The 12,243-nt window shown below is 34.3% G+C and overlaps 1 protein-coding gene across 3 annotated transcripts in view; it reads left to right on the forward strand.

The window, feature by feature from the left end:
- necab2 (N-terminal EF-hand calcium binding protein 2) overlaps nt 1-12,243 on the forward strand; it is a 205,973-nt gene that overhangs the window by 26,030 nt on the left and 167,700 nt on the right. For all 3 annotated transcript variants that reach the window (XR_015514377.1, NM_001328213.1, XM_087292316.1), the window contains 1 exon segment: nt 314-338. Coding sequence is in view for 2 of the 3 variants with exons in the window: in NM_001328213.1 (NP_001315142.1) it covers nt 314-338 (25 nt within the window). In the remaining variant the exon portion in view is untranslated.

Below are 12,243 nucleotides of genomic sequence, written 5' to 3' on the forward strand. Positions count from 1 at the left end.
TTTAGGATGAGCTTTGATTAGGAGTTAATCGGACTAAGCTATTTGAAATCATACACTGTAAAAAATGCTGGGTTCTACACAATCGATTTGTGTTGGTGCAACATGAAAGAATTAAATAAACGTGTTAGTTTTTACTTATTTAAGTGGATTTCCCAAAAAACCCTGAAGATTTATGTTGTTTCACCTCATTTTAAATAAGTAGTTTCGACAAACAGCAAACATCATTTTTTGAGTGTTTGTAAAATATATTAGTATTAGTAATGTGAAGTAAAGTAATTTCTTTAAATATTTTGTATTTCTGTGTGTGTTTCAGATTTTCCGGAGAGCTGATAAGGATGGTGAGTGTTTCATAATCTCCTTCATACCTTGTTGTGTTAAATTATTAATGGAAATGTGTCGTCAGACTCTTTGAAACCCCAAAATCAATCCTAATTCCCTAATGTAATTTTACACATTTCTTGTTTCTTCATTTGCTGGTAAAAAAGATCACCAAATCTGCAACTGATTGATCAAAAATACCATAAAAGCATCAAATATTGCAGTTTAAAAGAACACTTTAATATTGTTAGGATAGTTATTTTAAGACTTGGGAAGATTCATTATCTGAGATTTAATGTTTATGCAGCAAGGGAACAAAACAGAAGAAACACAAGAGGTTCCATTCTGGTTGCTCAGTTATGACATCCTGGCACAGGGCCTGCTGAAAACTACAGTAGAGCATGTGATTATATCAAGAGGCACATACATTTATAACATTAACTTTGGTTATCTTTAAAAGTACATACATAAAAATAATATAAATATGAATTCAATTAATTTATTTAACAAATATATTCTATATATATTAAATTTATTAAAATATAAACTTTACTATAACAAATTGAGTGGCCAAATCTCCAGTATTGGGTGTTACATGATCTAAAAAATTCAGTGTTAATAATACTGTAGCAATAGTAATATTAATAACAATAAAACATTTTAATTTGAATGTGCTTTTCTTTCACTCAAGACCCTACCGTGGTGGAAACAATAATAAAGCGTTGCTATTCCATATTAGCAATTACAATGTCAACACAATACTCACAACAACACACAACTAATGAAAGTATATATCATTGATGCTTCATTCAGACTAGCAGTGACTTTGTAGAATCCTGTCGCTCTGGGTGGCGATCTGCTGCAAATGCAGGTCTTTGTAGGTCTACAGTACGGAGAATACAACCAGCCTCTGAGTGAGCTGAGAGAGGATCACGCAAGCTTTACTGGTGCTCCTATTGGCTGTCGTTATTTGGATGTCGTTATTAGCTCATATTTTGCATAAAGTTAAAGGATTCTCAACGTTGTCGCGACGCTCAACACGCCCACCTGGTTGATGCTAGATCGGATATGGTTGCGGCCGGAAGATAACAAGAATTATTTAAATTATTTTTTAATTTTCCCATTTATTGTACTTTTTTTAACATCTACTCTCACCCTAACCCTAAACCCAACCATCACAGTAATGTAAAAACAGTAGTTGTACTGAGTATTTATGACCAAATAAATTGTATTTTTAACGTCTACCCCCACCCCAACCCTAAACTCAACCGTCACAGTACTGTAAAAATATAAATTATTGTTATACAGTGTCATTAAAAAATGCTGCTATATTAATGTGCATATCACACTTCCGGCTGGCCGCGCATCCAATCTAGACTTGCTCGTGTTGATGGAGGTTGCCGGTGTTGAGCCGAAAAATGCACCCCTTCATAGACTTTCTTTAACATTTTCAGTCTACGTTTAAAAAAAAAATCAAAGGCCATAGTTGATAAAAACGTAAAATGATTAGTATTTTGATGGACAAAGCAAGGAAAAGAAGTAAAATCCATTTTAAAAAGCACTAGATTTACAAATAAAGGTAAAATAATAATATTGACTGTACTGTAGCCTAAAATTCGGCTTTTTGGTGGGTTATAAACAGACATTCCTACATGGAATACATAAAATTGTTGTTGCTGTTTTAACTAAATCACACATTAAACAGTTATTTAATTTTATCAGTATTGTATTCAAAAGCAATCTTTATTTATTCTTTTAAACAGTTAAAGTCAGAATTATTAGCCTCCTTTCAATTTTTTTCTTTTTTTTTTTAATATTTCCCAAATGATATTGCTAATAATTCTGATTCCAACTGTATATCTACTGTAAGGGAAGGGTTCCATTCATGAAACTCACTTGTCACTCTCATTAGTGTTATAACTCTATTATTATTATTATTATTATTATTATTATTATTATTATTATTATTAAAATCAATTTCAGTTAATAGATGTAGATTTCAGAGGTGGTGCATTGTACAGCAGGGTTGCATTTCTTAGCACAAGGCCAGAAGTGGCTCGCTCTTTGTTAAAATGAACGGTCACTTGTTGCTTTGCTGCTCCGAATTGCTCCTAGTGTGAATAAGGCTTAATACTGTCTTTTTTTGATCAAATGAATGTCTTATTAATAAATAACTAAGTTTTGCGATTGATAAAAAAAGTAACCATCTGTCGACACTGACAGCTGAAAAGACAGAAGATGCAGAAATACTCCAGGACAGACAGTGGCTCATGTCTAATCTTTTAAAGAATCCCCATTTGCTAGGCCTATGAAAAGTTCAATTGTTTTGTGTACGGATGCCCGACCAGTATGATTTCTTCATGCTATTCTAATGTCGTCATCGGTTAAGGAAATCAATATGCAATGCACCACCCAGTGATTTTCATTAGCTGGATGTTCTAAAGTAATGTTTCATATATTACAATGCTAATTAAATTGCAACAGAAATTGCAGATGTATTTCCTAATTGATTTTAGATTAGTCTCATTATGCAAACGAGCCTCTTTATCCATATTCATAAACTGTGTCCGCAGAACAATTATGATTATGAATTCATGTATGAAAGATTTGACATTACTCTAGATTTTCATCCTGTTGTTTTGTCCTTTTCTGGTTAGCCTTAAAGGGACAGTTCACCCAGAAATTAAAATTCTGTCATTATTTATTTACCATTCACTTGTTTCAGAACTGTTTGGCTTTCAATGATCTGCTCAACACATTCACTTCCATAGTATTTAATTTTTTTACTTATATGGAAGTCAGTGGTTACCAGTATCCAGTATTCTTCAAAATAGGGATGCACCGATTCCGACACTTTGAACGGATATCGGTTCGATACTGCATATTTTTGCTGGAACAGGTCCAAATCTGGATTGCTGGAACCAATCCAAATCCGATTTTGCGCGTGTGCTATATTTGATTTTGCACGTGTGCTATATTTTGTGTAATTTATAGGCCAACAAAAGCCATGAAGGTAGCATATTATAAGGCACTAGAAAGTTGTCATGTAGGCCTACTATATCATAAATGTTCTGAAGCCATTCTATAGTTTAGTATGAAGTACAGATGAATATTTTGCTGCACCTGTCAATCATTCTTCATTCATTCACAATTCAAACTCGTGTCATGACAACATGAAAAACTTTCTCCAAGACAATGTCCCTGTTAATATAAATAATCAGTGGAGAAATGCATTTAGTTTTGCATTACACTTTTTTTTAAATCATGCTGCGCTGTGTCTGTTAGATCAGCAGATCGCATTCGCAACACTGAAGTAGAGGGTCATTTCCTGCTCTTCACAACTGAAATTTTTAATTAGAAAAGGCTCAATAATACATTGGACAGATCCTCAACGCAGTCATTTCTTCTCTTTGTGCTGCTAAGTTTTGCAAGTGTCCGCAGATAGCGGAGGGCTGTGCGCTGTCTCAGTGTTGCATCAAGCGTTTCATTCACGCACTGGCTACGCAGATGCGATGTTAGCCGCTCTGCAATATTATTCTAACAATGAGTTTTTTCTTCTGATCGGAATACTTTAAGTGCTGCGAATAGTTTGTAAAGCCTGGCTCATTGTGGTCAAAGTAGTTAATTAAATTAATAAAAGTGAAACTGACGAGCGTATTATGGATTGTCATTAACAGAAAATGATTTAGCCTTATATAGGCTATTCTGAAACTGTGAATATTTCACTGTAGTTTTATTTATATTAATATTTTATTTAACAGACCAGTTTGTGTTGTGATTAGGGTCAATAGTGGTAATCTATTACAGAATTTTAAAGAAACATATTAATACTAAAAAAGGAAACATAAGCTGGACCACAACAGATCACTTTCATAATGAATGCTTAAATAATGTAGCCTAGTTTACAGCACGCATCATGTTTGTAGTTAGATTGTGCCATCTGTCACGTACAGTAGACCTATGGGTCTGTTATTTTTACTAAAGATTTTTTTCATTATTTGAGTTTATCATCAGAACTATAGAAACTGTATTATCAAAATAAGGCACAGTATCAAGATCAGGTCTGTATTGATTGATACTCAGAATTTTGGTTTTAAGATGGGGATCAATTCTAAAAAAAAAATGGTATCAGTGCATCCCTACTTCAAAATATCTTCTTTTGTGTTCGACAGAAAAAAATGAAACTCATAAAGGTTTAAAATCACACGAGGGAGAAAAAAAGATTTCTTAGTTAATTTTTTTGGTGTGAACTATCCCTTTAAGCACTCGTCTGTCATTATCTGTTTATTATTAGTTTGCAGTAAAATATACAAATACAAAAACATTTAAAAAAATAGATCTGGTTTTCTTTAAAAAGGGAAAACTCCATGCTGTGAAACTAGTCCTTGCAATTGGTTTTAAAGAGAGTCATTAGAATTAGGCGAGAGATAAAGCCTGCGACAAACCTTGTTAAATGGAGTAGTGGCTATTTGATGTACGGTGGGAGCGCAATTTGTGTTATTTTTAAAGCACTCTCAAGGGAGCAGCTTGGTGACAGTTTTAATGAGAGAGAAAGCGAGAGGGTGGAGGCGAAAAAAAAAAAAAAAAACAAGAGTCAGGACCGCAGGAGATGGGTGCCATGTTTTGCAACTCTTTGGTTTTCAATCATACGACTGTCTAACAAGAAACAAAGCACAGCAGTCTCATTCGCCTCTAGCGTTTAGCTAAACTCTTAGAAGTGAAATGTTATTATCTTTCTTTTTCCAACAGGGCTGCATGCTTTAGAGAGGTAGCTCCTTGCACAAAGAATATTTAGAAAATTGGTTCTCAGTTGTGATAGTAAATCTGCATTATTTATAATTTACTCATAAAAATGATATCATTTGAGTTCACACAGTTTATTAAGTAAGTAAAGTAATAAATTACTTGACTTAGGTAATAATTAGGATTTTATATATTTTAATGGGGGCAGCATGGTGGCTAGTATGTGGTTAGCATTGACGCCTTATAGCAAGAAGGTTGCTGGTTCGAGTTCCAGCTGGGTCAGTTGTTATTTCTGTGTGGGGTTTGCTAGTTTGCGTAGGCTTCCTCCAGGTACTCTGGTTTCCCACACAGTCTAAAGACATGCACTATAGGTCAATTGAATTAACTAAATTGGCCGTAGTGTATGTGTGTGAATGAGTGTGTATGGATGTTTCCCAGTACTGGGTTGCAGCTGGAAGGGTATGTAAACATATGCTGGATAAGTTGGCGGTTCATTCTGCTGTGGCAACCCTTGATGAATAAATGGTTTAAGCTAAAGGAAAATTAATGAATGAATATATCTTTTAAAATTATTAAGTCCTTCAGATTTTTCTAAAATGATTATTTCATGCTCAAATCATTTATTATTCTTATCAGTGCTGAAAAGAGAACCTTTTTTTTGGGGGGGAGAAAATAAAAGGGGAAAAAATAAAAATAATAGTAGATTTAATTGATCAAAACTGATATTTACAGAATAATGTTACAAAATACTTCAATTTCATAATATTTTTTTACTGCCTCACAAAATTTTATACTCATTAGATATAAATTTTCATCATAATAAGAACCATGATTATTATTGAGGTACCAATAATATCTTTTGATTAAAGTAATTAAAAGAATTATATGACAATTATTAATTGAGATAATGCTGGATATTGAGCTCTGCCATCATACAAAATAAATACAATAAAAATAGACATAGTTATTTAAATAGAAATCTGACTGATATTTAATAATCCAGTGTCCTTTTGAATTATAGTGTAGATATGAATGAAATATGAAAATGTATGAAACAATATAAAGTAAATTTCATAATTCATAATGACTCATTTATATTCCACATTTGTAGATAAATTTTATGTTTCTAATATTTGTATAATAATTTTATTCATGAATGAACCATTCCTTTTAAATACGTGGTCGGTAAATTGGTTTCTCCATCATGCTGAGAGCAAACCCACAGGTCATGCCACCCTGCCTCATGTGTCTGCCTGCAGGAGTGATTGGTTACATCACGCGTGTGGAGCAGGCTCAGAGAATCATTACTGTCTGTTGTATAGAGGAAATGACATGCTCTTTTAGCCTAAGAGCTTTTATGCAAGCGTGGCCTGGCAGCCTCGGCCTCCTGCTTTCTGATTACCTGGTCTGTGAGTGTAAATAATGCCAGGGCTGTTGACATGAGAGCAGAGTGGCACAGGCCTGCGTGACCCGTCGCCTTATCTGCATCTGCCGTGTGCCCTCCTAAATATATCACTCCGTTTAAGGGGGACAAAGAGCGCTTCGGGTACCTGTAATGGCAATGTAATTGGTTCTTTCAGTCGTTTAAAATTCTGTACTGTTTCTCTGAGATCTCGGCGGGCAGAGAGAGCAGAAGGTTACATTGGCTACATTAGTCATTGGCTACTATGATAAAACATTTAGCAGACACATACTGTACAGTAGGTTTTTTTCTGTTGTGTGCAGTTCTAAATGGCACCCAGGTAGCAAAGAATTCTGGCCCAGATTTGGCACAAATCTGGCACATCAGGCATTCATCCGGCACTGGCATACAGCATGTGGGCCAAACATGGCCCAGGTTTGGCAGAGGTGGCACTGTCTTGAAGGCGGCAGACAAGACATGGGCCAGATGTCAAATGAAGTATTTGGCCCAGATGTTCAAAACTGATCTGTGGCCCACATAAGTTTGGCCTTTCTGGATTCACATTTAAAATACATAAAAATATTTTTTCGAGTAAAAAAATATTTCAATACACAGTCATTCCATCTTCCACTTGCATCTTCTAATGCCTTCATTTTAATCTAGTGATGTAAATCTTATTTGAATTAATCTATTCTTTCTGTATGTTGCAACTAAATTTACCCTACATTACATTTTTTTTATTATTCAAATTATTATTTTGCTAATTATATTATTATTAACCAATGATGATATACCATAATATACAGACGGGAGTGTTAAAATGATAAGTCAATTGTTTTTGTGCTGCTTGTCTCATGCACAAACACCAGAAAAAATTCAAAAATCCAAATCTACCAATCAGGTTGCTTGGAGAAAAAGCGCACCCGTAGCGCGCCTAATGCGCAATGCTTTATGGGTTTATCAATATGATATTGCAGTCGTAACCATTGGTCGTGACTCTCGGTTTTATGTTCAGTTTTCAAATATATTTTCTTCCGGTGAACGGTGTGTAACGTCAGTCTGCTGATTTAGCTAGCTTGGTTAATTTTAACCACGATTAAAAAACAACTAAACAAAACTTCTAATTTGAAAAATACTCTTGGATCTATTGAAGAGGACGGTGACGGCGGGCGGCCACTTGTACGCACTTCACCAACGGTCGTGGACCTAACTGGAGCAAAGGCATTTTGGTAAGTAATAATTGGATTTCTAATATATTGTTTCAGATCAGTTATCAGTTTCATCGTCGGAAATGTAAATGTCATCGGCGTGGTTGTCAGTGTATACCCATAAGCTCGATAAATATTATTTAACGTTAGCTGAAGTTAATTTATCTCATGTTAAGTGGCACATCATGATAAATAAACTCCAAAATAATATGTAAATTAACAGAAGACACGGTATAACACAATTTAAGGATATTTATTCGTTTTGTTTATCCTTATCGAACGTTACTGAGATTATCTCATTAAAAGTTGGACCATTTTCGTGCTGTGATGTTAACCCATAGCCCTTGCAAAGTTGCTGTTTACATAATAAAGCGAGAGATTAAGGGCATTTCAAGCAAAAACAGAATGATAACTTGGAACGATTCAAAATGGATTCTAAAATCACACCCCTCTCCAGCACGCACGCACGCATGCATGCATGCATTGGAAAGGGAGATCTTCCATGTATTATATTTTATTATGAACAAAAACGAAGCCTAAATTATGAGGAAATATGCTTAATTAAAGCTAAGATTTATCAAATTTGAGTATGCTGTATACATTGTGCTTACGTGGATAAGAAAGCTCTCTACTTTTATGTGCATGTGAATAAATAGGCAATTTTAGATAAGTTTGTTTCATGCCTGAACTATTAACGTTAAGTAAAAAGCGTGAACAGGTTAGAGAAATAGATTTAAAGGGATAGTTCACACAAAAATTAGTGTACAATTAATCTCCTCAAATGGTTCCAAATCTTCATGATTTATTTTAATTTTTTCTATTAAACACCAAATAAAATGTTTTGAAAAAAGCAGAAAACATGTATTTGACTTTCATAGTAGGAAAAACTAATAGCAACAAATACAAGAGTTAATGTTTCTAATAATGTTTTTAAAAAAAATGTGCTTGTCAATAGCAGTAAAAACACACACACAAAAAACAGAATAACAGTTTGTCTTAGGGCTGCACGATTAATTGTATTATTTTCATGAGAACTAAATTTGTGGCCACTAATCAATAATTAAATATCATCGCGGTTATACATTATAAACACCAAGGAGTGTATATTTTTTGTCATTAATAAACAGCGAATGACATCAGGTTAGATGCTTTCATTTTGGAACAGACTTAGCAGAATCTCAAACCTTGAGCATACATCACTTGCATAAATTTTGACATGGACATTACATTAAGACGCCTACTGGTTTAAAAAGGCCTAAATTAAAAAAAGATGGACAAATGAGAACTTTTCTGTCATAAACTATAGTAATACAACAACTTGTCAAAAAGAATTTAAAAAAAAACGAAACCCCGTAAACTCATTAAATACAGGCATAGAGAAAAGGGTGCTCTTTTATTATCAGATGTCAATCACCGCCTGCTCTTTTTTTTGTCATGGTCATTGCATCTTTGCCGTGTGATGTGTAAATGCAGACAATCAGATATGAGTCACTTTAAAAAAACGATGTAAATAATTCAGCAAAAAATCGGACAGTCATAAAATAAAAATTGACCATCAAGATCTGCAGTGTAAATGCAGCCTTACTGTCCTTATTTGCTGGTGAACAAAGAGTGTTGAACTAATTATAGCATTTTACTAAAGCAGAGATTTAAAAGAACACTGCCAAAATATATCTAATTATTAAATTGCACACAGCTTTGTGAAAAGGAACTTAGACTGAATTCCTCCTGGAGCCATATTACTAAAATTATTTGCTTCAATTAAAAGTCTGTATAGCTGTAAAAGCATGTCTGTCAATATGTTCTGGTTGAGTTTTAATGTAATTGTTTTTTAAAATCCAATATCCACATTAACTGTTGATAAAAAAAGCTAATTTCAGACATTTACATATCTGTTTCAGTGGCTGTGAGACGAAACCGCCTAACATCTGAAGCCTCAAAAAAAGACATTGACTATATCTGGCCCCGGATAGGGATGGTGGCAGGAAAGAGAGACAGAAGCGAAAGGAGAATCAGGAGAAAACTGGTTCAAGAACTTGCTTATATGGGATTTGCAACTTAAAAGAGTGCAAAATGCTGTGTGTTCTGATGAAAGATTTATAGTATAATGATTTCTCTTGTTTTGTCATGTTTTCTTAAATGTGAAATAATAAATATTTTTCAGAACAGTCATTGTTGTGATTTGATCTGGGGAGGGTTTAGTTTGGCTGCAGGTTTAGTTCATGTGGATTAGGCTTAGGTGTGGCTCACTTTTGGGCTCTCTGGTTTAAGACTGGTCTTAACATGGTTTAATTATGGCTCAGTTTTGGTTCCAAATATTATCTTGATCTGGTCCGGTTGAGGGCCAGTTATGGCCCACATAGCAAAATTTCTCTGGCCCAGCTCTGGCCCACACAATCAGCCTTTTGCTTGGCCCACATGCCGCAGTGAATTACGGTACATGACTGGACCAAGTCTGGCTTCCAGACAATGACCATTCATGTGCCATAACTGGCCCAGTTCAGGCCCAGTTATGGGTTACTAACTTGGCTAAGACCTGGCCCAGATATGGTCCGTGTTTGGCCCTTGCCCGGAAGCCAGACTTGGTCCAGTCATGTACCGTAATTCACTGCGGCATGTGGGCCAAGTAATAGCTGATTGTGTGGGCCAGAGCTGGGCCAGATATATTTTGCTATGTGGGCAGTTTAGATATAGGAAATATATTTACGTTTACATTTAAAAGCCATTTACAAATTAGTAGTGTTGGACAAGCTTCTTTGGAAATGTACTGCAGCTAAGCTAAAAGCTACATGGCAGAAGTAGCTTAGCTACATTCATTCATTCATTTATTTTCCTTCGGCTTACTCTGTATTTCAGAGGTCCCCACAGTGGAATAAACATAATACTCTAGAATAACCTACTATAGTCATCTATTGTGGCATATGTTTTACACAGCGCATGCCCTTCCAGCCGCAACACAGTACTGGGAAACGTGTGACAGTTCCAACTACTGAGCCACTGTGCCCCCTAGCTTGGCTACATTTAAGCTTTTTTAAATTTATTTTTAAATCTAACAAACTTCAAGTCTATTGCATCTTACTGATCAATAAAACAGTCAATGAAACATATAAGGCATATTTGTTCAGTTTAGTTATTTACTGCAATTAATATGCAGTTCCTGACAAAAACAGACCATGCTAATATGCTAGTAAAGGAAAATATATAGGAAAGTGTATTATTTTGTGTAGTATTTACAACTCTTTGTAAATGAATTATACTACACAATAAAGTATTATAATTAGCATATTATTATCAGTATTAGTATTATAAGTATCATGAACTAATCCCCTTGTTAAGTGTGATGTCACACGAAGCAAATTTCGGGTCCAAGCACTCTATCAAACTGTATGGAGAGACACAAATGGTAATAATAAACATTTACTAAAAAAATGTGGCCCTTTTTACGCAGGTATTCAGGTTAGTTTTCATCAATCTGATGCAACTTTTATTATTTACAGGACATAAAAATGCAATTAAAAGTTTCAAATCAATTAAAATAAAAAGACTAGCCTATTTTATGCATTAAATAATGAAGGAGATAACTAATTTCCTTTATTTCCGATTAGAAAAAAAGGCAATCAACCGACACATGCCAAGCATCGCTCTCATGCCACGTTTTCGAGGATAAATGTGCATCTAAGTGCTGCTTTGAATAGAATAAAATTATTAAAGAGCACATTAAAGACTTTAATTCTAAAATAAAACATTCATAGTGGTGTATCTTATGGAAAAACACCAATTGACGGGCTCTGCTTTCAGTTTTAAAAGAATCAAGCAGCTTTAGAAAAAAATCTGTTTGGCTGAAGAAAAATGACAGGAAAAAAGAAAAATTATTAAACATATCAGGATTGTTAAATATATTCTTTCGACTCCAATACAAAAGCTAAGATTATGAATGACCAAGTGTAACGCCGTCTGTCCTGCTGGTTATGAATGAGGAGGCAGAGAGAATGCGCTGTTTAGTTTCGGCTCTAACACCAAACTGCTTACAACGCTCAAAAATTTAAGCTAAAATGCACATATCTTGCACAATGCAGGATGCACAATGAACCATTCTTTTAATTCTATGTTCGTGAAGTATGAACCGACCGCAGATACTTTGTCATGTTGGTAACAACACTTTGCTTCATAACTTATTAGTTTATTACAATAATTACACTTTGCCATTGTTCTTCACCACATGTAGCCACTCTTTTGAGCACATCTTGCGGTTCATCTTTAAACAAATGTTTAGATTATTATTGAAGGTGCTCTCCAGCGGTGAAGTTCTTGGCAGAGTAGCTAGTGGAAAAAAAATGTGCATGCAGAAACTGAACAAGAGGAATCGAAATTTAAATTACATAACAAGCGTCGGATTCTTAGTATCTAATCCCTGCTAAGTTTTGTTGTTTTTATATTTGTGGCTGAAAAGTTTTTTTATATATATATATATATATATATATATATATATATATATATATATATATATATATATATATATATATATATATATATATTTAGATAGATAAACAGATGTGGATTTTTATGCAGTCT

This window comes from Danio rerio, chromosome 18 (assembly GCF_052040795.2).
Source record: "Danio rerio strain M-AB ecotype USA chromosome 18, GRCz13ab, whole genome shotgun sequence".
Classification (NCBI taxonomy): domain Eukaryota; kingdom Metazoa; phylum Chordata; class Actinopteri; order Cypriniformes; family Danionidae; genus Danio; species Danio rerio.